The 23,970-nt window shown below is 42.3% G+C and overlaps 1 protein-coding gene across 2 annotated transcripts in view; it reads right to left on the minus strand.

The window, feature by feature from the left end:
* Positions 1 to 23,970, minus strand: part of PPM1H (protein phosphatase, Mg2+/Mn2+ dependent 1H) — a 254,172-nt gene that overhangs the window by 159,842 nt on the left and 70,360 nt on the right. For both annotated transcript variants that reach the window (XM_059403605.1, XM_059403606.1), the window contains exon 2: positions 395 to 560. In XM_059403605.1, coding sequence (XP_059259588.1) covers positions 395 to 560 — 166 coding nt within the window. The remainder of the gene's footprint in view (positions 1 to 394; positions 561 to 23,970) is intronic.

The raw sequence follows: 23,970 nt of genomic DNA on the forward strand, positions 1-23,970 counted from the left end.
CAGAGCTGGGGCAGGGCAGTAAGCCAATGGCTAGAGTTCCTTCCATCCCTCAGGAGAGGCTTCCAGAGACCACCTCCTTCACGAAAATCTTTTAAGTGGCTCTTTTACAACCACCAAACAATATACATATTGTATCTCAATAAAACCTATCTACAATGTGGGTGTTTTATTTACCCTAAGTGTTAAGAACCTAATAAGCACCAGCTCTTCACAGACATGTCACCTCCAGCTGTGACTGTGTGCTACCCTGAGTACAGACCGGCTGCTCCATTAACTCTGGGGACATTGCTTTTCTCTCTCCCACTGCAGATGGGATTCAGCTCTAGCTCCTCACAGCGGGGCCAGGGTGCCCATGTGCCTCTCACCTGAGAACTAGGGGTGAAGAGGATCTTACCGAGTTCTCCTTCAGTTGCAGCCCCTCCCCATTGGGAAGGGAGGACCGTCTCTTAGCCGAGTTCCTGTTCGGGGTTGAGGTAATGGCCCCTGCTTTCTTCTTCACAGTGAGGACCTCACAGCTGGCTTGATCTTCATTATGTGTGCTCTTCCCGGCATTGATAACCCTGCAGAAGAAGCCAGAAGAGTGGTCAGACAGTGATTGCAGGAAAGCTCAGAGCCCAGTCTCAAGAGTCAGCCTTGGCAGGCTCCAAAACTAAAAGCCTACCTAGAGCACAGGACCCTGTGATCTTGTTATTTTATGTTCCCAAGTAAACTAATTTTGCTAAAATGGAATTATATTAGCACACATTAAAACATTTCCTAAAGCACTATTTCGAGCCCAGCTCACCTTCCCAGGTGTCTGAGAGCTGGTGAGCAATCACACCAATTCATTTTGGTCAAAACACAGGAGACACTCTTTTGGCAATTACCATGAAGATGGATGGGCAGGCTGGGGGGAATTCTGTTGCATTTCTCCAAGTGATAAAGAGCAAAACCCACCATTAATCTTACCAAAGAACAAGGCAGTGCAGTAATTTACAGCACACTGTAAAATCCAAGAGAACAGAGAACCACATTTCACTACTGCCGCGCCCACTTTTACTTTATTCACAGAGAAGAGAGTTCATCAAAGGTGTATTTTTAAAATTATCTTTAATCCTTCATTTTTTTCCTCCTACAGAATAATATTCATCACATTGTACCATTACATTAGGCTATAGGGGACTCTGATTTGGACATGTGACCATATGATATTACAGCATGTTGATAATGCTTTGCCTAATTACTAAGTGTTTTAAGCATAGGAACGTTTTAGAAGAACATGCTACATCATTCATCCACCTTTTCTGTATCAGGTGACTGCAGGTGAACTCTGGGGTTTCAGCATCATTTTCTTATTAAGTGATTAATTAGCAGCTAAAATAGATTTCCCAAAAGAGAGAGCTCTCTTTGCCATTGGCTGTATTTTCTTTTCAAAACTTCAACAGTGTCACAGTCGGTGACAGAATGAATGTGGAGGGGTGTGGAACAGAACTCAGTAGCAAGGAAAAGAAAAGATGCTTTTTTTATTTTTTAAGGTGAGATAGTAGGAAATCTAGAAACCCATTCTGTAAGTGTGATGTGTATACCACTCTATCAAGCTGGTTATATTCCCTCCTAAGTAGAAGATAATCCTTTTCAAATAACTTTTTAAAATTTTGAATTGTGAAATAATTACAGACTCAGAGTAAATTGCTAAAACAATGCACAGTTTCAGGCACCCTTGCCCCAGCTGTATTATTTGACATACCTACAGTAGAATAGCACAACAGGCAACTAACACCGATGAAATACTGTTAATCAGACTGCAGACCTTATCCAAATTTAACCATATTTTTAATATCAAACGGCTCTCAGTATTAAAAACTGTGTAGATTTCCATAAGCCAATACACACTCACAACAACCGAACGGGAAACAGAGAGGAAATGGGGATCCGAGTGCCCCCAAGATCTAAGGGTGTGTTTCAAGCATCCTTCTACCAAACGTTGGGAGTGTGCGGACATGTTTCAGATGTTTTAACATTTACTTCGTTTAAAAAAAAAATTATTTTTTTTTAAAAGCCTGGGTGGCTCAGTGGGGTGGGCCTCTGCCTTCAGCTCAGGTCATGGTCCCAGGGTGCTGGGATCGAGCCCCACATCGGGCTCTCTGCTCAGCGGGGAGCCTGCTTCCTCCTCTCTCTGCCTGCCTCTCTGCCTACTTGTGATCTCTGTCTGTCAAATAAATAAATAAAATCTTTAAAAAAAATTATTTATTCATTTGAGACAGAGGAGGGGCAATGCCAATCCCAGGACCTGGAGACCATGACCTGAGCCTCAGCCAAAGGCAGACAGACTTAACCAACTGAGCCATCCAGATGCCCCTTAATATTTGCTTTAAATTTATTTTTTAAATGTATAGCATTTTGGGAAAAAATGCAATAATTTAGAAGTTCATTCCCATCTGTTACACGCGAACATAGAAATGTCCATGGTCTACATATTCAGGCAGCTTTGGCATAATATGCCTATCTTTTCTCTTTAATTGACTTACCACTTGACTGGGAAGAGAAATTTAAAAAAATAGATCACTTGCAATTGCTTATCTATATGTTATATGAAAAAGACCACACCTGTCAACTATTATTGCCCTTATCTCAAATTTTTGGGTTAATCAAAACTGCTCCATAATCCTTACGGGGTTTATTATAAATTTCAATGTAAGCATATGTTTATACACAAAAGCCTACCTTTACTCACTTTATGTATTACACTTCATTCATTTTAAGATTTTTAAAAAGTAGATCGCTGCTTACAGAGTCTGAAACTCATTGTCTAGGGACCTGTGCAGGGAGGTGGGGATCCTTGTGACCTCTGAGGTCAAATCTGTCTCTTGTGTTTATGACACTCTTGCTGATGCTGGGATGGGACTGGGAGAGATCAAGGCCTAGTTTTCTGCCCCACCTTCACTCTCCCCAGTCTTCACTCTATGAGGAGAGACTTTCATATGGTTTAAGTTAAAATGTAATTTCCTATGGTTTAAGTCACCGTGTGCTTGAAGACTATTAATACTACCACACTCACCACCTGAGCTAAATCAATTAGTCCAGGTTTTGCAGCCAGGAAGTAGTGCCGCTAGGACGCAGAATGACCCCCCCCCCCAACCTAATCTCTTCCTATTACACATTGTGGCTTGCATGGTCTGTGGTAGGCCAGGCTGAACCGTGTGGGGAGGCACAGGAGCAGCAGATTAGAATCAGGGAGCTCACTACCAGGCGTGACAGAAATGGGAATAAGCTGCCTCTTCTGTAACTAGTGGAGAAAGGACCCAGAGGGAGGATGAGGGATGGATGGTTCAGATCTGCCTGTCTTGAGATGAGTCCACGTTTGGTCCCACGGTTTGCAGCTGGCAGAGCACATGCGTTTGTCCAGAGTCTCCTTCTCACATCTACCTTTGGAGAACCAAACCAGGCCAAGGAAGGCGGTTTAAAATACCACCTGCCTCTTCTCAGTCATGGGGAGCAACTTGCCAAGCAACCCATGAGGGGTGGGCTGCTGGCTGGCTGGCTGGGGCCGATACCCTCCCCATGCCTCTCCCACGAACGGCTTCCCCACGGAAAGCGGAAGTGGAGGTTTGGCTGGGAAAACCAATTCGTGACAACCGTTCCCTCCATATCGTCTTCTGTACAACATCCCAGCTGCTATTTCTGGAAGTTGGTATCACCCCTACCACTGGCACCTAAACTTGGGCTGCAGTCAAGTCTTTTTGTAACAAAAAAAGCATCACTGATCTCCAATAGCGACAGGCCAGGCTGACTCATCAGGCACTGCTGTTTTCCACCAATCAACAAAGCTACTATAATTACATACATCCTGAACCGTGGGCACCTGAAAGGGCTTTACCTCCTCCCGCTCTCAGTGGATATTAAACTCCAAAGTTGACCTAACTTCAGCAAGAAACCTTAGAAACTTTCTTTTGTGCACGAGCAGCCTGGGGCCCTGGAGGGCTCCGCTGTGCACAAGGTCATGCAGCTAAATACGGCAGAGCCATGCACACTTGTGAGCTCCCAGCAATTTCTGCTTCGGCTCTCAGTTGTTTTATTTTCCTATTGTGTATCTATTCTTACCCGCACTTGGTTCAGAATGCTGTACTGCAATGACTCATCAAAGCCAGAGAACTGTGACAGATCACTAGTGGCCTTACTTTGCCATTTCAGGTTGAATATAGCTTGTGAATGACACTAATGAAATATCAGTCAGTCCGAAATGTTGCCCTGATGGGAAGACAGTAGCCCCAACCTGGGAAGCCTGTTTGGTCAGATATCTGGTTATTATTCAGATATTAAAGTCAGATTAATTTAAAGCCATTGGCTTCAACAACAACAAAAAAACCCCCACAATTTCTTGTCCCATATTTCATATCATTTCAAATCCCTTACTCCATCTTTGCTAGAAAAACATGGTTCTTCTTCTTCTTCTTTTAGGATTTTATTTATTTATTTGACAGAGAGAGACACAGTGAGAGAGGGAACACAAGCAGAGGTAGTGAGAGAGGGAGAAGCAGGCTTCCCACTGAGCAGGGAGCCTGATTGGGGGCTTGATCATGACCTGAGCCAAAGGCAATGCTTAATGACTGAGCCACCCAGGGCCACCATGCCCTGGTTCTCCTTAAAGTACTCTGGCTTTAAAAAGCTTAACCTCTATCAATTTAAATATTTTATTTTGTTCTTCAGAGGCAAATGATCTGTTTATAAAACGTACATGAAATCTTCAATACCTCTAAAAGTAAACCAAGAAACACTTTGTTTCCCCAAGCAAAGGAGTATCACGCTATTAATAGATGCAATAATTTTATTTAATCTAAGCAGCTGTACCCCTAGCTACACTCCCTACTTATCTTCTGCTCCAGTATGAAGTCAGCACTATCTTGAGATCAAGAGGAATGACTTTAAGATGTGCATTCTTTATCTTAGCCTGATGCTTAGTTTAAAGACTTAAAAGCAAAATGCTGGTGGACCAGGAACTGTCCTATCTTTAGGGACATTATTTTCCAATTGCCTACAAAGAGGGAAGCTATCTTCCTTGGAATTGAACTGGAGGCAATGAGCATAGCAATTAAGAACACAGGCTCTCTCCCCAGAACACAGCACACAGCAGGTGCTCAACAAATGTTTGCTGAATGAGTGAACGAAAACCAGGAATCAGCTCTGCTACTTGCAAGATGTGGAGGAATAACACTCTCTCACATTTGTTGAGAATGAACTATGTGCCAGGCACTGTCGTCAGCTTTACAGGCAGTAATGAACTCATTTAAGCCTCCTGTCAGATCTGTGAGTTAGCCACCACTATTGTTCTTGTTAAAGGTTAAATCACTGCCAAGTGGACGGGCAAAGTGTTCAGCCAACCCTCTTAACTTCTATAAACTTCATTTCTTGAGCAGTGCTTTGTGGATTAAATTCTAGAAGTGGCTAAGTTACGTGTGTGCTGGCGAGGGGGGGGTTTCTAGTCATTAATCAAGAACTGGAAAAATTTGAAGTTAGGATTAAAACACGGGGGGAGAATTGTTGGAGAGTGAACAGGAAGAATGCCTCTGTCTCCTCAATATGAAGAGTATACATTCAGTTCTTTCACCTCTGAGAAGACCACGGCACACCTGCCCTGGGAGAGAGATGTGTGATAAAGTTAAATTTGTTTTAGGGCTTTGTCTACCTTCAACTGTACCCAAACACCTAGATTTCTGGACTAGGTCTCTCCAACCATTGTTGGTTGGTGAGGAAGGAGGGGTCAGCCGTCACGTACTAGCACAGTAAGTGATGCTTGGAATCCTTCAAAGAAAGTGTCAGCTGGGACTCTCCTTTCTTGATTGTCTTTGTAAGCCCTTTTGAGAATGGTTCCATTGCCTATTCTCTGGGCCTGAGTCTTTTGTGACAGGGCTCATGCCTTGAGTATACTTGAGGGTACTCACTTGTCTGAATTTAGTAATAGCTACCTGTTGTCTGTGTCATAGTATCAGGGAAGTGTCCTTGTAACCAAGATTAAGCAGATGATAAGGCAGATAACCAATGGTTGGAGAGACCTAGTCCAGACCTGGCCTCTCCACTAATTACTAATCCTAGCTGTGTGTTCCTGCACAAGTTACTTTCTCTCTTTAAAATGGGGATAGCAGACCTCTTAAATCACACAGAGCATGAGAATTAAATACCCCAGCCCGGGAAGTATTTCAGAGTGTCTGGTACCCAGTGAGCACTCAGGATATATTATTTATTAATATTATATCCAATACAAAGCTAGCTCTTCCTTCTGTTGGGCCCAAGGGACTTTATGCAGTTGTGAAAATCTGAAGAGACTCTCCCTCTCCCTCCCTCCTGTTAGGATCCCTCTGCCTGCCTCCAGGACACATGGCCACCTTCATGCACCCAGAGCCTTCAAGCAGCATCATGAGACACTTGCCAGAACAGGGACCTTGAGCAAGGACATCTGCTCTTCTGAGTCCTCTTTTCAAAATTATTACAACAATGAAGCTACATGTGAAGCAACATGTGATAGCTAGGAAAGCACTGACAGGGTCATGACTGCATTGTTTCTAGATTTCCATCCAGACCTGCCCACAGATGCCATTTCTGGACCCCTAGAATCCTGGATTCAAAAGCTCAGGTCTCAGATCCCACAGAAGATGACCAAATACAGAATCTGGCTTGGTTGTTTCAGTTGTTATGATTATATTGCTTTGTTTTTAAAAGAAATAAAGGCCTGAACAGTTTAGGCTATAAAGTTTATAGTAGTGCTACTACTGCTAAGCAGGCAGTAATTACACTGGCTCAGAAGGAGAAAGTAATTGACAAAGGCCATCAGGTGAAGTGAGAGATTGCTGATTCATATATAATTGAGAAGCAGACAGCAAAAGGCTGTAGGGGGAGGGAATGGAAATGAATCATTTATGGGAGACCAAATACAACTACCGATTATTAAAATTCTCTTTTCTAAGTAACCTCCTAGGTAATGTTGTGTGTGACTCTCTGAAGGGGCTACTGACCACCCAAATAAGCTGGAATATACGGACAACTTAATCCCTACCTCCAAGGGAGTTAATAACCTCTCATTCTTGGTATACTAGAAAACCCTGCCTCTGACCAGGAAGCTAAGCCTTTGATAACAGTCATCAGCAAAAACAACCAGAACATTCAGTGAGAATAAGAGCTTCTCCCTAACAGTTTCAGCCACCTCAGGGTAGGTCATCTCAGCCCATGAGTTAACGGTCAGTCAGGCGTTACCAGGCAGGGAGGAAAAAGGATGTCAGGAACTAGAGTTTTCTGGGGTGTGAGGCTCTCCCCTTTTAATGGGTAACTACGTACCAACACGTGCAGGAGGCAGGTGGTTGAGAAGGAAGATAAACCACGGGTGGGAAAAGAGCACATACAGGCACGTCTTCTCCAGCTGGCAACCTCACACCTCTGGTTCCCAGGCCCTGTCATGAAGGGATGTGACCAATCAAGGGACTAACTGGGATTTCAAGAGCCATAATCAGCCCCCAGAGAGGTTATTATTTTATTTTTTTAAAGATTTTATTTATTTATTTGACAGACAGAGATCACAAGAAGGCAGAGAGGCAGGCAGAGAGAGAGAGAGAGGAGGAAGCAGGCTCCCCGATGAGCAGAGAACCTGATGCGGGGCTCGATCCCAGGACCCTGGGATCATGACCTGAACTGAAAGCAGAGGCTTTAACCCACTGAGTCTCCCAGGCGCCCCGAGAGGTTACTATTTTAAAGTTTTTGTCCACAAAATGTTTTTTTAAAAAGTGAACCAGTAGGGAATGTCTGGGTGGCTCAGTCCATTAAGCGTCTGCCTTCGGCTCAGGTCCTGATCCCGCAGTGCTGGGATAGGACTGAACCCCGAACTGGGCTCCCTGGTCAGCAGGGAGCCTGCTTCTCCCTCTCTGTCTGCCCCTCCCTCTGCTCATGCTACCTCTCTCTTTCTTGTTCTTTCTCAAATAAATAAATTCTTAAGAGGGAAAAAAAAGTGAACTAGTTGCCAATACTGAAAAAATTGGGATATTTACATTAAAGTCTTCATTTTCCCATTTCTCTCAAAAAATAGTACTTCAGGTTACACAAGTGTCTCAGTCTCCTGTGATGACAATCAGAGGTAGGACATCTCTCCCCTAGCTCACCCCAGACCTCACTCTGTCAGCTTGCACCACTGAGGTAACCAGCCTGGACCCAAGGCTTTTGGTTCTGCAACCCTGCATCCTGATCTGTGGGACTTCATAAGTAAACCAAGACACTTATCAGATACATAATATACTGACTGAAAAGTTTACTTTAAATATATTTACTGAGTAACCACATGGGGATGAACCAAGAAGACTAGGATATGGTTTCCACTCCCAAGAAGCCCACAGTCATCTGTGTTGGGAGACCTCCTGACAATAAGTACAGTTTGCCCAGACTGATGCCATGCTCCAGTTGTGTGTCACAAGGGATCTGGACACACAGAAGAGGAGACAACTCTGCAATCAGAGAGTCAGGTAAAGTATCATAGAGGAGTGGCATCCAAGTTCAGCCTGACGGAATGAAGGAGAAAATCAACAGAGAAAAGAGAAGGAAAGGCTCTCCAGGCAAAGGAACAGTCTGTGAAAGCAGAGAGTGACATGAACTTCATAAAGAGGGTTTAGGTGTGGTCTGAGTATAGGTTTGCTGAGGGAGCTACCTCAGAACGAGACCCTGAAATTCTATGGAACTTTATCCTACAGAGCTTATGATGCACAGGAAGAATCTAAGATTGTTTCAACAAAGGATTCATATGACCAAAACTGTTCAGGAAACTAACAGTGGCTTAATGGAGGATGGTTGCTAGAGGATAAATGACAAAGGTGAAGTGATCAACCAGGGTCTCTTACTATATAGTCCAGGTGACCAAGGGGTCATGACTCAAGCACTGGCACTGGGTAGAAGTGAGGGCTTCCGAGCAGGTGAAAGAACCGAGAATTCCCAGGAAGACCTGCTGGACCTGGGTCACAGGGGAGAAAGGAGCAAGGTGGAGGAAGGACTATCAGGTTTCCACGGACAGAAGGATTATGAATGGAGGGGAGAAGATAAAACAAGACTTGGGGGTGGGGAGTGCTGGAGGAGGAGATAATGAAATTGCTCTACGGTCAGTGAATAGAAAATTCTTGGTACTAGAAATTATAAAGGCAGTGGCAGCCCACGTTGACTTCACCAGGGGTCCACAAACTATGGCTCGTGGGCTAAATCTGGGCCACTGCTTGTTTTGTATGAACCCCCAAAATAGTTTTTGCATTTTTATGTATGTGAGGGGGGAAAAAAATAAGAGAATATTTTGCGACCTGTGAAAGTTATATGAAGTCCAAATTTCAGCGTCAGTAATTTTACTGTTTAAGTGGGATACATCCATGTTTACTCCCTTTACATATTTTTAGTTGTGGCTTTCCAGGTACAACGGCCGTTCATAGTTTTGAACTTTGCACACACTGCCTGCAAAGCCTATATATATTATTTACTGTCTATACCTTCACAGAAAATGCGTGCTGACTCCTGAACTTAATTAACTATTCCACCGAATGGTCTAAAATTGTTGTAGGTCAAAAACAGTCGAATACTGACAACTTTGTATTATTACATGTAATACAGAAGTGAAGCAGAGAAAAGAGCTACCAATTTGTACAGAATTTAATGTGCATCTTGGTGTTATTAGTAACTTTAGCTTTGGATATACTTTGCTGCTAGCATTTGAGGGGGTCATCATTAGCTTCTCACCAACATAATTAAATAACCGAAGATTAAAGAACAAATACCCAAGGGTCAAAAGAAGCTATGACATTGTCACATCAATTTCCCCACATAAAAAACAATGTTTTCTTCTTCATATGGGCTGTTTTGAAATGAGCTTTCAACAAAGCAAAGGTAAAAACCAGAAAGCTGTTGTTGGGCATTTCCTTTCAATTATTCACCAGATCTTTTTGGCAAAACCATTAATATCACCAAAGTCCAGCTTCCGCATTTAAATAAGGAAGTCTGTGCCCTGTCAGATGCTGGAGCCATTCCCATTCAAAGCCACAGCGCTGCTCTGTTGGGGGCAAGCAAAAGGAAAATAAAACCTACCCAAAACGGACGTCAGTTTTGGAGCTTTTGCATTAAATAAAGCGACTTTAGAACAATATTACTTGCAGAAGTTTTTGTTGGCAATTAAAGAAAAAAAAAAGGCAATGTGCTCGAAGCTACTATTTCTAAAGATAAGGTTTCCTTTCTTTATTTACCAGATATATCAGAACTATCACCAATGTCAGAGAAATTCATTTTTTTCCAAAACAAAATGAAACTCCATCTCAAATTTAAAACTGTGAATTTCAAAGAGGCTGAAACTGACAAAATGAAAATAAAAGATAAAAATACTTTAATCTCAACAGACATAAAAAAATACGTAACTTTTTTAATCAGCAATTTCCTCAAAAATTCATACAATCTTGACTTTTCCCTTTCTCTGGGATAAACAAGGTTCTGGACAATCCAGACGTCCCCTACATTCCTTTTGAACATTAAGGCAACACAAGAACAATAATTTTATACAGAAGAGGGTTGTTTGGTGGTAAGAAGGATGAAACTCTAACTTGAGAATTCTGAGTCCTGGTTTTAGAAAAGATTTTTCTTCTTCTTTTTTTTTTTTTTTTTTTAAAGATTTTATTTATTTATTTGACAGAGATCACAGGTAGGCAGAGGCAAGCAGAGAAAGAGGAGGAAGCAGGCTCCCCGCTGCGCAGAGAGCCCGACATGGGGCTCCATCCCAGATCATGACCTGAGCAGAAGGCAGAGGCTTTAATCCACTGAGCCACCCAGGCGCCCCTAGAAAAGATCTTTAAAACATGAGCTCTTTTATGGGAGGGGAAGGCCACTCGTCCACCTGAAATGCATGGATTTAGCTGCCTCCACACACAACAGAGCAGGAAATGCCAAGAGGGGCTGGCAACATGTTTCTATCTGCTAGAAATTTGGGAGGCAGTTAAGAACAGAGAGACTCTGGAACCAGATTCCCCAGGTCTGAATGCCTAATCAGCCAGTACCTGTGTGACTTTCACTTTATCTTCCTGGGCCTCTGCTTCTTATCAGTAAGATGGGGACAATGACCACTACTTTCTGCTCAGGGTGATTGCGTGAGTGTCAGAAATGAGTTTTACACCTAACAACTTAGTTAATACTCTTAACCCTACACACAAGAAAGGTGGTCTCACTGTCCTCATTTTATTGGCTCCATCAATAATACCCTATGCAAAATAATACCGTTAAACATCCTAGACAAGCTGTTCTGGCATTTTCTCCTAGCAACTGAGGTTTTAAATGATGTATTGTGTTCACACAAACAAAGCTCTTGTAATTAGTTGCACAACAGCCAAAAATAGAACACAGGTATTGCAAGAAGGAATTGTGACACGTGCCATGGTTTCAGCACGCCAACAGAATTCCTGCAAATGTACATTAACAGCAATAATAAATTTCCCACTCATTACTTAAGTCATTGTTTTAAAAAAGACACAGGGACACCTGGGTGGCTCAGTGGGTTAAAGCCTCCATCTTCTGCTCAGGTCCTGATCCCAGGGTCCTGGGATGGAGCCCCACATCGGGCTCTCTGCTCAGCAGGGAGCCTGCTTCCTCCTCTCTCTCTGCCTGCCTCTCTGCCTACTTGTGATCTTTCTCTGTCAAAAAAATAAATAAAATCTTAAAAAAAAAAAAAGAAAGCAGAAATTCCCTTCATTGGAAATCTCCAAAAGCTGGCTTACCACCGTTCTGGGCACTCTGAGATGTCTGCACTGAAAGAGAACATGTCTTTTTTCTTTTCTTTTTAGAAATTTATTTATCTGACAGAGAGACACAAGCAAGAGGAGTGGGAGAGGGAGAAGCAGGCTTCCTGCCGAGCAAGGAGCCTGATGTGTGGACTCCATCCCAGGACCCTGGGATCATGACATGAGTCAAAGGCAGATGCTTAACAACTAAGCCACCCAGGTGCCCCAAAAGAGAACGTTCCAAGGCTTCTTTGCCATCTGTTGAGTCTCTATCTGTTCCCCCCGCCCAACTCCAGTTAATGTAAAATCTAACCTGCTTTAAGAGCTAAAATTAATCTATTACGGAACACAGCTTTAGAGTGGTCCTTGTCTAAGACAATCCTGTGATACCTGGTAAGCCGTATTTGGCATACGGCTACTCTTTAGCCATATGGCCAGCAGAAATTTGATTAACTCAAACTTCCTATCCCCAACTAGCCTGTTAAAGTGGGAGTGCGCACATGAGCCTCAAATGTTGCCATTCCCTGAGCCTCCCATTTGGCTTGCTTTTCTTCCTACCGGACCTTCCCTGGGAGAGCAGCTCTATTCCCAAGGCGTCGTTTAAGACCCCAACACTAAGCACTGCCGTATTCGTATCTACTGCACAGAGCTCTGGTAGGTCTGACCTGTATTTCTAGATGCATTTTGGGATCTCTGCATGGCATACTGCACACATGCAGGCTGCCCCAAACCTTCACTCATTTTTGCTTTCCTTCTGCTGTCTACCACCGTCTCAAAGGCGATCCTCCTCCTGTTGTTCCTGCCTTAGTGAACCAAGAATTCCAAGGAACAGCCTTGTCCTCCTGACTTCTGAGTATACATACTCTGGCCCACATCTAGTCCCTCACTCAGCCTGAATGTCACAACTAGTACTGAGTTTAGGCCAAGTTCAATTACAAAAACCTCCTAACTGGTTGTCCCCTCCCCACCCGTAAATCCTGCACAGCATGGCCACACTGGCCTTTCTCAGCCACAAAGACATGGCCATGTCTCCCTATGTTCCAATTCCTTCAAATGGACTCTTAAGATTTTAGGGGGAAATGTAAGCCCCACAGCTTGCGACATGTGGGTCTTCATGATTTGGCCCTTATCCTAATCCTCCTCTCTCATTGGCTCTCCCCTCATACCTCCTTATTCTCTGTCATGAAACAAGAACAAAAAACCTGCCACTGGTTGACAGAAAGCAGTGCTGCTGCACACAATTCCCAGCCATATCCTTCCCCTGCCTAAAATGATCATAATCTCCTCTTGTCTGACAGAGGCCACCTTGTCCTTCAACACTCATTGTAACCACATCATTCTAAGGGTGTGGACAAGCACTTCTTTACTGTAGTTCTTAAACACTACAATGTCACCACTAAGCAGTGGTTCACACAGACCTGGCAGGGACAGGCCCTCTTTCCTCTGGACATTGTCTTTCCCTCCTACCCTCCTCTAATCCACTCGTACAGTTGTTCTTGCCCACAACTGATTGGTCCAGGACTAACCACATGAGGCTAGTTGAATCAATAAGGAATCTTCCATGGAAAATGAAAGAGGAAAAGGTACGGGAGAGAGCAATAAGAGAGACGAAAAAGAAATGAAATCGATCACGTAAGCATACAGATGACAGGGCACCTGGGTGGCATCAGATGCTCAGTTGAGCATCCCTCTGTTTCCACTCAGGACATGGTTCTGGGATTCAGGCCCCTGCCCCCGGACTGTGTGCTCAGCAGAGAGTCTGCTTGAGATTCTCTCCATCCTCCAGGCTCTCGGGTTATCTCTCATGCTCATTCTCTCTCTCTCTAATAAATAAATGATCTAAGAATACAGATTATATAGAGAGAATCTCAGTAGAGTTTGAGTCCCTAGTTCCAGCTGTTCCTGAGACCCCAATTATCCTTAGAATATCTCAGTAACACCAATATCCTACAATAAATTCCCATTAGGTGGCTGTCAATTAAAAGTTAAGTCTAACAAAACCCAAGTCTCATACAAACCCTCCAGTACTATTACTGTAGTAAGTACCATGAAGGTAGAAGTAGAATCTTACCTGATTTTGTGTTCTCAGAGACCAGCACAGTGTCTGATATAAAGCAGGCAAAGATCTACTGAACGACTTAAGGTCAGTTGACTTCAGGAGAGAAATCGTAGCTTGAGATTAAAAGTCTAATCACAGCTCAAGAATTTCTAGGTACCTGTCCTAATAAGTAAAAGAGAAACTGCTGTTTTTAAGGTCATTATAAGGGCCTACTTAGCCAGAGCGAGCCATTTTGTTGTTTATGCAGTAAACTTAGATTGACCCCCCCCGCCCCCCGGCTCCTGAGGAACTTACTTAGAAACAAGTCTGGGAAACCAGTAAAATATGACTGACCAGCCCCTGATAACAGAGCCCATATACCAGGACGTGTCAGGTCAGGGGGAGGTAACAGAGCCCAGAATACAAGGATGAGTCAAGCCAGGTGGAGACATCCAATCAGGAAAGCACCTCCCTAACCACCCAAGAATGTGGGTGCCTTTTGGGCGCCAATTCTGACCAGAGTGATAGGCTAGTTCAAATAGCTACTACAGGTTGAATTGTAATTTGATTGGCCACCTGAGTGTGGCCAGGCTCAACCACATGGCCTTTACTCTATAAAAGTTAGTCTGTGAGGCTGGGAGGGGTCTCCTTCTCTGTAAGAGGTGGTACCGGCCGGTCAGTTTGGTTCTCGATGGCTGGCGTGAAATAAAGCTTTGCTTGACCTTTGCTTTGTATCAGTCTCGTTCCTTTGACCATGGACACAACAGTCATAATATTTTGACAGTTTTGACCAAAAATAGGCACTGAGATAAACGCTTATGAGAGCCATTGGTTATTCAGTACCTGAATATTCTAAACTTGTTATGAATTGAGTCAATCCAAATTGTTGGGAAGATTTTTTTTTAAACTGTATACTATGAATAAATTAATTAATGTAGAGAACTATTCTGAACTTTATCATCAGGATACAGTGGAATATTCCATTATTAGAAATTTAGCAACTGAGAGCTAATCATTATACCCAACCATGAGCCTGAAATACAGTGGGACTTATTTAAGTCTCAAATTGTTGGAAATTCCACAGATTCATAATGAGGTTAACTGATGACCTTCTCTACTGCATTTCAGTCTTGAGATTAAAATAGATCTCATTGTTCCAGAATCCTGGCTATAGCAAGAAATAGGCTCTAAATGGCCAGAATGAATTTTAATAGCAGAACCAGGAGCAGGAGGAAGGAAATCAGGAGGAAGAATTTTTCTTCATAAAAAGGTCCATAAGGGTAATTTCCATTTCATTGTGTTTCTAAATTGCCTATGTTTGTAAGCTGGTTGCAACATATCCTTTTTGCTCTGGCACAAAGCATGAATTAATCAGTAAATAAAAGTAGTAAAGAAAAATTCTTACATCCTACATTTTCAAAATACTTTATAACTTACTAATGCATTCCTAAAGGGTTATAGTATAAAAGTTTGTGAATAAGATGACTCATCAACTTAACCTACATTTTGACCAAAACATGAGATCCATTCATAGGCTTACCTGGAAATTTTACTGAACTGTAACCTAGTAAAGCACAACACTGAATGACTACAAATGCAATTTATGACCCTTTTTCTATGGAAAAGTGCATTTAGAATTCCAACTTCTGTTATTAATAATGGTTCTCATACTTTTGTGTGCATATGGGTCACCTGGAGACTGTGGATTTCTGAGTCCCACTCCCAGAGATTCTGACTTAATAGAAGGAAGGTAAAACCTGAGAAAGTTCCCAAGTGGTAGTGATACTTTTGGTTTACTGAAGACACTAAGTAGCACTGGCCTAGATAAAACACGGTCCCTTAGACTTACCCAGGACTAGAATTCCCTTGGATGAGGGAACGAGGCACCCTCATGCCAGTGAGCTCAAGAAGAGTATGGGATATCCCTAGTTGACAAGCCACTGGGTAGTCCTGCTAGAGTCAGAAGTTCAAGAGGCTTTCAGAAATGGAAAGGAGAATCCCAGTGAAGCACGGAGACATGGACACAGGAACATGACTTGAGGGGGCTTGTGGTCAGTCTCTGTGAATGGAAGGAGCTTGACTGGGGCAGCGGGCGGAGTTGAGAATGAGAATCCTGGCAGGGCTCTATGGGGAATCTCAGTTCACCAGCTGAAGGGAAGAAGTTTGAGGAATGGTGGTTGTGTCTACCACACCTGAAACTCATGTTAGGGATGGTGGCCAATAAAAGAGAATGGGTTACGAGGAGGTTGGGGTGGGAAAGGCAGTCCACAGGAGACACGTTCCCAATGGTAAGAGTGGCTGCAGTACAAAGTGGAGAAAAGAATTCTGACTGTTAAACACATCAAAGGTACGTTATCATCTGGAGCAACTATTCTCATGTCAAAGGCGATTGTACATTATTTATATTCCAAACTATTAACTAAAAGATACTTTTTATTAAGAAAAAGACTAAGGTAACACTAACTAGTACTTTATAATTTAGTTGTATTGTTTCATTTGAACCTCCCAGTGATAAGGTAGATAGGAGAGGTATCATGTGTTCCATTTGATAAAAATTGAATCCCGAGGGCTGACTAGCCCAGGTTCAAACACAGTTCCCAAGTGGTAAAGTCACACTCAGTTCCCCATCCGATTCCAAGGTCTAACTCTGCCATACCCACACAGCAGAGAAAGGCAGCCAAAAGGCTGGCAGATTCTGAAGGAAAACGTGGGTATCAGCGAAGCCAAGGAAGTGAAGATTTAAGAAAGAAAAGTGTCAGAAGCCAGAAATCGTTCAAGTGTCTGCTCAATATGGTAATTAAGAGGTTATGAGTGGCCACTGGTAAGGATCCAAAGTCCTAAAATACTTTTCCCTCCCAGAGAAACTTTTAAGATGATAAAATGCACGGAGATTGAATGTACTAATTGCCAGAGAAGTATTTCACTTGTCTGCTTGTTTTTATGAATAATCAAGGGAAAAAAACCTTATGATAGCACGCACCTCTCCATAAACAGACTTTCGCTCTAATCCAAAGGTGACGCTGGTAAACAATTGCTCTAAAGACCCCACAAATTCCTATAAAATCATGTAGCAATGTCGAGGGTCATTGAACCAAAACTGACACTGTTCTAATCAGCTCCAAACTCTAGAGCTGTAGACACTGCAAAAATCTAATGTGCTTTTGTACTCAATGGTTTACTGATAGTTTACAGTTTTAAGCCTTTATAGTATTCCTTTAAAATTCAGAAAATTTCCAATAAGCAGAGATTTTAATCAACATTTCGCAAACAGAAGTTTTTGCTCTTTTAAAAAATATCTGTATCATTACTGTGATTTCCAGGATATAGTGAATGGAAGAAAGCAATATTACACCACCTTTTTTGTAAGAGAAAACAAGAACACACACACACACATAAAAACACTGGAAGAATAAACTAGGATCTAATAAGAACCAATACCTATAGGGGTTATGTATGGGAGGAAAGGGTGAAGAAAGGAATGGAACTGAGACTAAGTGTGTGTGCATACCTTTTTAAAAAGAAAAACACTTTAGACTTTTGAAAATTAAATCAAAAATGAAAAAAATCTACACCTTATAGTTGAAAACAAACTCTAACAGTATATTAAATTGGTCTTGTACTCACACAGGTTCTTTCAAGTGACTTACAAACAATTGTGGGATATAATGTAAGAAGAAATATACTCCAGAAAAATCTTAAAATTTGCTCAGAAATATTGTATTAAAATTTTGAAACTATGTTACACGTGTTATTAGAATTTGGAAGCATCAATGTTATTAAGTCCTCAGATTTGTAATATAAGGCTATAAATATAAGGAAAACCTTATAATATTAAATTGAAATTGGAATTATCAATAGGAATTCAGTTGTTGAAACACATATATTTTAAGATTTTTTAAAAATTTACTTATTTGTCAGAGAGAGAGAGAGAGAGCACAAGCAGGCAGAGGCAGAGGGAGAAGCAGGCTCCCCACTGAACAAGGAGCCCAATGTGGGACTCGATCCCAGTACCCTGGGATCATGACCCGAACTGAAGGCAGATGCTTAATGGACTGAGCCACCCAGGCATCCTGAAACACATGTATTTTATAACTCTGTCCACTCAAAGGGCCCAGAAGCAACAGTACGACAGAGGTGTGGGTACTCAGAGCACCATTCCCCAGTAAAAGATTGCCCAGTGAAAGATAAAAGATTGGGAAAGTGGCTGGCTCCCAGTAAGACACATTGAAGTACTAGCTTGAATCAGAAAGCAGAGAAGCACTCAAAGATAATAAGCATTTCAGGAGGACACATGAGCATGTCTGAAGGGGCTATCACTGGCCAAATCTGAGATAGTTTGAGCATCAAAAATAAACAGATTTTTACAACAGAGGAAAACAAATCCCTAAATCCATAGTGATAGTTAAAGGAATAAAAACACTCACTCACTACCACTGGGAGTGACTGTCGTGCTAGCTAATTATTCTAAAAATTGATAATCAAAGGGAATAAATTAAATGATGTGTTTGTGTGTGTGTGTGTACATGGAAGAACACTAGTTCACCTCCAGCTATTAAAAAAAAGTCCTGACAAAAGCTATATAGTACATAGAAGAAGTGCTAATTAGAAAATAGCCATTTGACAATCCCCAGTGATATCTTTGGTTTGGGCAAAGATCATAAACACTTAGAGGAAAGATAATTAGCAAAAGGATATTGACATGGTGCCCAAGTATCATTTCACATACATGATACTCCTGTATCATCCAGAGGTGAAGGTTACTAGTACAGTAGGGAAACTACAGCTGGTTCAGATGTTAATCTCTATTCCCTATTCTCTTCCCCTTCCTAGGGGGAAGACTCACTGGGTAAGGAAATACCTTTACCTTCTCTCCCACAATAACAGCAGGGGAAAGAGAGGATATTCCTTCTACTGTCTTCCTATCTAACCTAAAGAGGGTGTTCCAAAACCAAGTGCACTGAGAACCCTAGTTGGGGACGCAGAAGATAGTCAGGAAGAATAATAACAAAGTTCACAGAGTATTTATAGACATGGATAGGCCGCATGCTATTCAAGTTAAGTTTGGTAATGATCATTTGGCCTAAGAAGACTTTTAATAAGCTGAGCAGCAAACAAAAAAAATGAATTAGCCAACAACAACAACAAAAAATTCATTTTGCTTGTTGCTCATATATAGAGGTGAAACTGATATTTTTTTTAGTTTGAACTAGAGTTTAATGATTCATCAGTTGCATGTAACACCCAATGCTCATTCCATCATGTGCCCCCCTTAATGCCCATCCCCAGTTATCCCATCACCCCACTCACCCCCTCCAGCAACCCTCAGCTTTATCCCGAGAGTTAAGAGTCTCTTATGGTTTGTCTTCATCTCTGATTTCATCTTATTTTTCCCTCCCTTCCCCTATGTTCATCTGTTTTGTTTCTTAAATTCTATAAGAGTGAAATCATACAATTGTCTCTGACAGCCTTTTTTTTTTAAGATTTTATTTATTTATTTGACAGACAGAGATCACAAGTAGGCAGAGAAGCAGGCAGAGAGAGAGGAGGAAGCAGGCTCCCTGCGGAGCAGAGAGCCCGATGCGGGGCTCGATCCCAGGACCCCAGGATCAGGACCTGAGCCGAAGGCAGAGGTTTTAACCCACTGAGCCCCCCAGGTGCCCCTGATTGACTTATTTTGCTTAGCATAATACCCTCTAGTTCCATCCATGTTTTTTGCAAATGGCAAGATTTCATTTTTGATGGCTGAGTAATATTCCTGTGTGTGTGTGTGTGTGTGTGTGTGTGTCTGTGTGTCTGTGTGTCTGTCTGTGTATCACCTCTTCTTTATCCACTCCTCTGGCGATGAATGTAGTCTTTGTAGACTTTTTGGGCTCTGTGTCTATTACTCAATTGAAAGGAAAAGTGAGTAAAAAGTGAGTAAAGTGCTGTTAATCTGAATCTTCTAAAGTCTTAAATAAAAAAGAAGATAAAGGTATAAATATTACTCTACACTTCAATGCTGTGGACAGTTTTATCGCCTAGCAATAACACCTCTATAATTTAAGTGCTTTTTAAGTCAAAGCTTTGAGAAGAGCTTTAAATATCCCTTGCCCTCTGCCAGATAGAGAAGATGAGCAGGAAGGGAGTACCAAAAATTTTTTTTAAATAGCACTTTGAGGAGAATATAACCTAAAAGCCAGATTAAAGATGTCATGTCTTCATTACCTCTATTCTTCACACAGAGTATCATTTGTCATTTACCCTCAAATTACATACAAACACAAATTATTTAAAATTATATAAAGCCCAAAATCAAGTTAGTAGCAACACATGGATAATTTTCATGGTGGGAAATATAACCCTGGAAAAGATACTAGAGGTTTCTCTTAAGTGACTGAAGTAGGAAACAAGCCTCCGCAAAGCATGTGATCTTCAATTCCAGTTCCTCATTAACAATCATCTAGAAAACACGGGGCGGAGGTGGGGGGGGTGTGGTATAAAAAAACCAAAGTCAGATCTCCAAACATATATAGGTCACAGTACAACTAAGAAATCAGTCATTTGTTCAAATTTCTGTCCTGCTCCCTTCTCCAGAAGTAGACCAAGACACTAGCACTTCTATGTAAAATGAACCCCGCAGTGACTTCACATTTTAAGCAGCATGATACATTATCTTTAATAACAGCACTGGCCGCATTTTGGAGGAAGTTAACTGTCTTGGTGAATGACAGAAAATGATTCTTTTACAACTGTAGCCTGCAATCAGAATGCTGAATAGCGGCTCATTCACATCAGTTAGCCAAGTAACGGCCTCATTCCTCTTCCAGATTCCTACTGCTCATTGTCTAGCAGAGCAGTCCCCGATGAAAAGCCTTCAACACTTTGCATTCAAAAATCTGAAGTTTGGAAGTGGATCACCTGAAGGAAGGCAAACAAAGCTATGGCCCAACACAGGCCTGCCTCTGTTGTTACTGCGGGGGCGGGGGGGCGCTCTAACTATGAGATTTCCTCTGTAAGGTTCTCTTTCACTTCCTAAATGACATGGGGTGCCTGGAGGGCTCAGTCCGGTTAAAATGTCTGCCTTGTCAGCTGAAGGGGAGCCTGCTTCTTCCTCTCCTTGCCGCTTGCGGGCTCTCCTTCTCTCAAATAAAATCTTTAAAAAATTAATTAAAAATATCAGAAGCACAGATTTTTAAAGGAATAAAGCATGTGAGATCTTTATCAACGCAAAGAGGCTGCAGGAGAAAGTGTTTAAGTATGTGTTGGTCCTCTGGGGATGTGGGGCAGGAGCGTTGGAAGGAACCAACAATTGAAACCTTTGAAAGTATTCCTTACAAGGCTAAAATCCTGGATCAATATTCATTATTAAAAAAAAAAGTAACAAGAAACAAAACAGGCATATAGTCAATGTCACTTAAATTGATGATTGTGGGAAATCAGAGCTGGGACTTTGGAAATGATTTGGATGAACACTTTCAACTTTCTGATGAAGAAACTGAAGCACAAAAAATTGTCCTCGTGGTTCAAGGTCACATGGCAATAACCCTGATTATGAAGTCCCGCATCCTTATCTAATGCTGCTCCTCCAGCTCACTGCGGACCAGCAGGCCTCCCGCTCCTTCTAAATGTCCAGGTTATATATAACAAAGGGACAACCTCTGCCTTCCAGAGGGCCACGTTCCACTATCCCTGTGCCTGACCCACAGCAGTATGAACTGTGGTTATTAGCTCTCCGCTGTGACCCCAGAAGGTGGGGACATGGGGTCGGGAGAACGGGGCTACACAGCCTCCTCCTGCTGCTTATTGTTCCGACCTTTACCAGCGTGTCCATGTCTGTCCATGTCCATGTCTGTCATCTCATGCACACACCCAACAAACCTGTGAGATGGGAGAAGTTACGCCTCCATCCCTCCCAACAGGAGAACTGCCTCTCGGACCTGCCTCACCTAAGAACGTACACTACGAATAAAGTGATGCTGGAAACTTACTAATAAGTTTGCAGCAACAGCGTCAATTCAAAAATTGAACCACACTGGGTTGTGAACCACCTTGTCCCCTTACTAGCAAAATGAAGCTAGGAGCCTCCGTTCTCTCCTCTGTGAATGGGGGCTCCACTAACCACCTTCCTTGCAACCATCAAAGAGGATGGGGAGGGAAAGAGACTTTTGCACAGTGCCTGGGACAGAAGCGGTCTCTCACTCAAGACCCACAATCAACATGAAGCACTGAAATAAAACACTCCAACAAATTACAAGTTCCAAGTCATGGAAACTCAAACTAGATAGTCTCACTCACCCTTCAGACAGGGACTTGACAACAGCTGATTAGCTACCACTGACCTTCTGTTGCTTCCCTTTCTCTATTTGTTAAATTGTTTCTTGCTGTATTGACTAATGACTACTTTTTTCTGCAAGTTATTTTCTCCTGCTCCCCAGCACAAACAGTATACACTTTGTGCATTCAAACACCTATCTTCTTACTCTCCATTTCACGCCCAGTAGTAGATTCTTTAACTCCAGAAGACAAACCATATACAGTCATGGAGAAAGCAACAGATGAAGAAGTGAACCTCAGTGCCAAGACTTCCTGGGAGGAAGATCTCAGTGTCCATAGAAGCAGGGCCTGGACCCAAATGCTTCCTGGGCAAGAATGTTACATCTGGGGTACTGGTGCCTGCAGCAAAGGGAAGAAGATAAGCCCTTCTAAAGATTTTGTTCTTTTATTTTACAGACAGAGATCACAAGTAGGCAGAGAGGCAGGTGGCGGGGGCGGGGGAGCAGACTCCCTGCTGAGCAGAGAGCCTGATGTGGGGCTTGATCTCAGGACTCCGAGACCATGACCTAAGCCAAAGGCAGAGGCTTTAACCCACTGAGCCACCCAGGTGCCCCAGGATAAGCCCTTTTAAAGGGGCACCACCTGAACCCAGCTCCAGCTGATTATGGGAATATGGCTCAGTACTGGCAAGTCTCCTGGCATTTTAATAGATGCCAAGAATCTATATTATGGAAAATTTCTACATTTGGAAGCACTGTGTGGGCCAAATAAAATTCACTGCTGAGAAAGTCTGGTTCATGGGTCACCTACATTTTCAACTGTTGCTTTAAAGCTTTCTGCCTAAAAGCTATGTCATATTAAACCCTGCTTTGGAGTTTTCTACCTGGAAAGGCAGTCAGAACAGAGACCATGAAAGGCCTAGAGAGGGTGCTACTAGCTATGAAGGACGAAATTGTAGTCTACTGGATATCAGGCAGATCAAGAGTTCAGGGGTTAGAAGATGCCTGCAGTCAAACACAGTGCTTGCTCCCTGGAGAGTCTGGGACTCCTGTGTCGAGAAGTCAGTAATATCCTCCAGAGACGTTGCTGTGCAGAAGCATGGATATTTGGGCTTCAAACTACGTATTAATGCTCTCATCTACATAAGCTTGAGTGTTTGACAGTTGCAAATCGATGTAAATACTTCTGAACCCTCTAAAGAAGACTTCAAGGCTTTCAGAAACATGAATGATGTATGATGTTCAGGGCTCTTTCAAAGACTTTTGATGCTTTTGATGCAACAACTCGTGCCTTTTAAAACATCATTTCTATAAGGGCAAAAGTGAAAAGAACTTATAATAAAAAGAAACGTAAAAAACCTTAGCAAGCTTGACATACAGACAGCTAGCTACCTTCTCTGATGAAATCAGCCTAGCGGTAGTAAAGAAATTCAGCCGCTTCAGTATTTTCTTTAGAAACATATGACTCATGGAAGTCAACTTCAAAAGGTCTGCAAAGAAAATCCATTAGTCAGGGATTTCATATTCTCCTATATAAAAGGCAGAAATACAGTAAAGCATCAATTCGCCCTTTATTGTTTAACACACATTTCAATCTTTTCAAAGTGTTCTAGTGACAATTCAATCGTTTTCTTAATGAAGAGAATTTGTTCTCCCTGGCACAAGAGTATCATAAAACCCTAAGCATTACTCAAAGGCTTCAATCCACTGGAATTCCATTATATGAAATGGATTCTACCTACAGAGCTGTCTAAATGAAAATACTTACAACTCCACCGACCCTGGTACTCACATACGCGGACTTCAGAACCCAAATATTCCTCTTCAAATACTCATCTATACTGGGTGGTTGGTGGGGTGGCGGCGGGGGTGGGGGGGAATGTTCTGACTCTATGGCTAAGCTGCTGATTCTATTCATTCCTTTTCTCAGAGATGA

The sequence above is a fragment of the Mustela nigripes genome, chromosome 6 (genome assembly GCF_022355385.1).
Source record: "Mustela nigripes isolate SB6536 chromosome 6, MUSNIG.SB6536, whole genome shotgun sequence".
Classification (NCBI taxonomy): Eukaryota; Metazoa; Chordata; class Mammalia; order Carnivora; family Mustelidae; genus Mustela; species Mustela nigripes.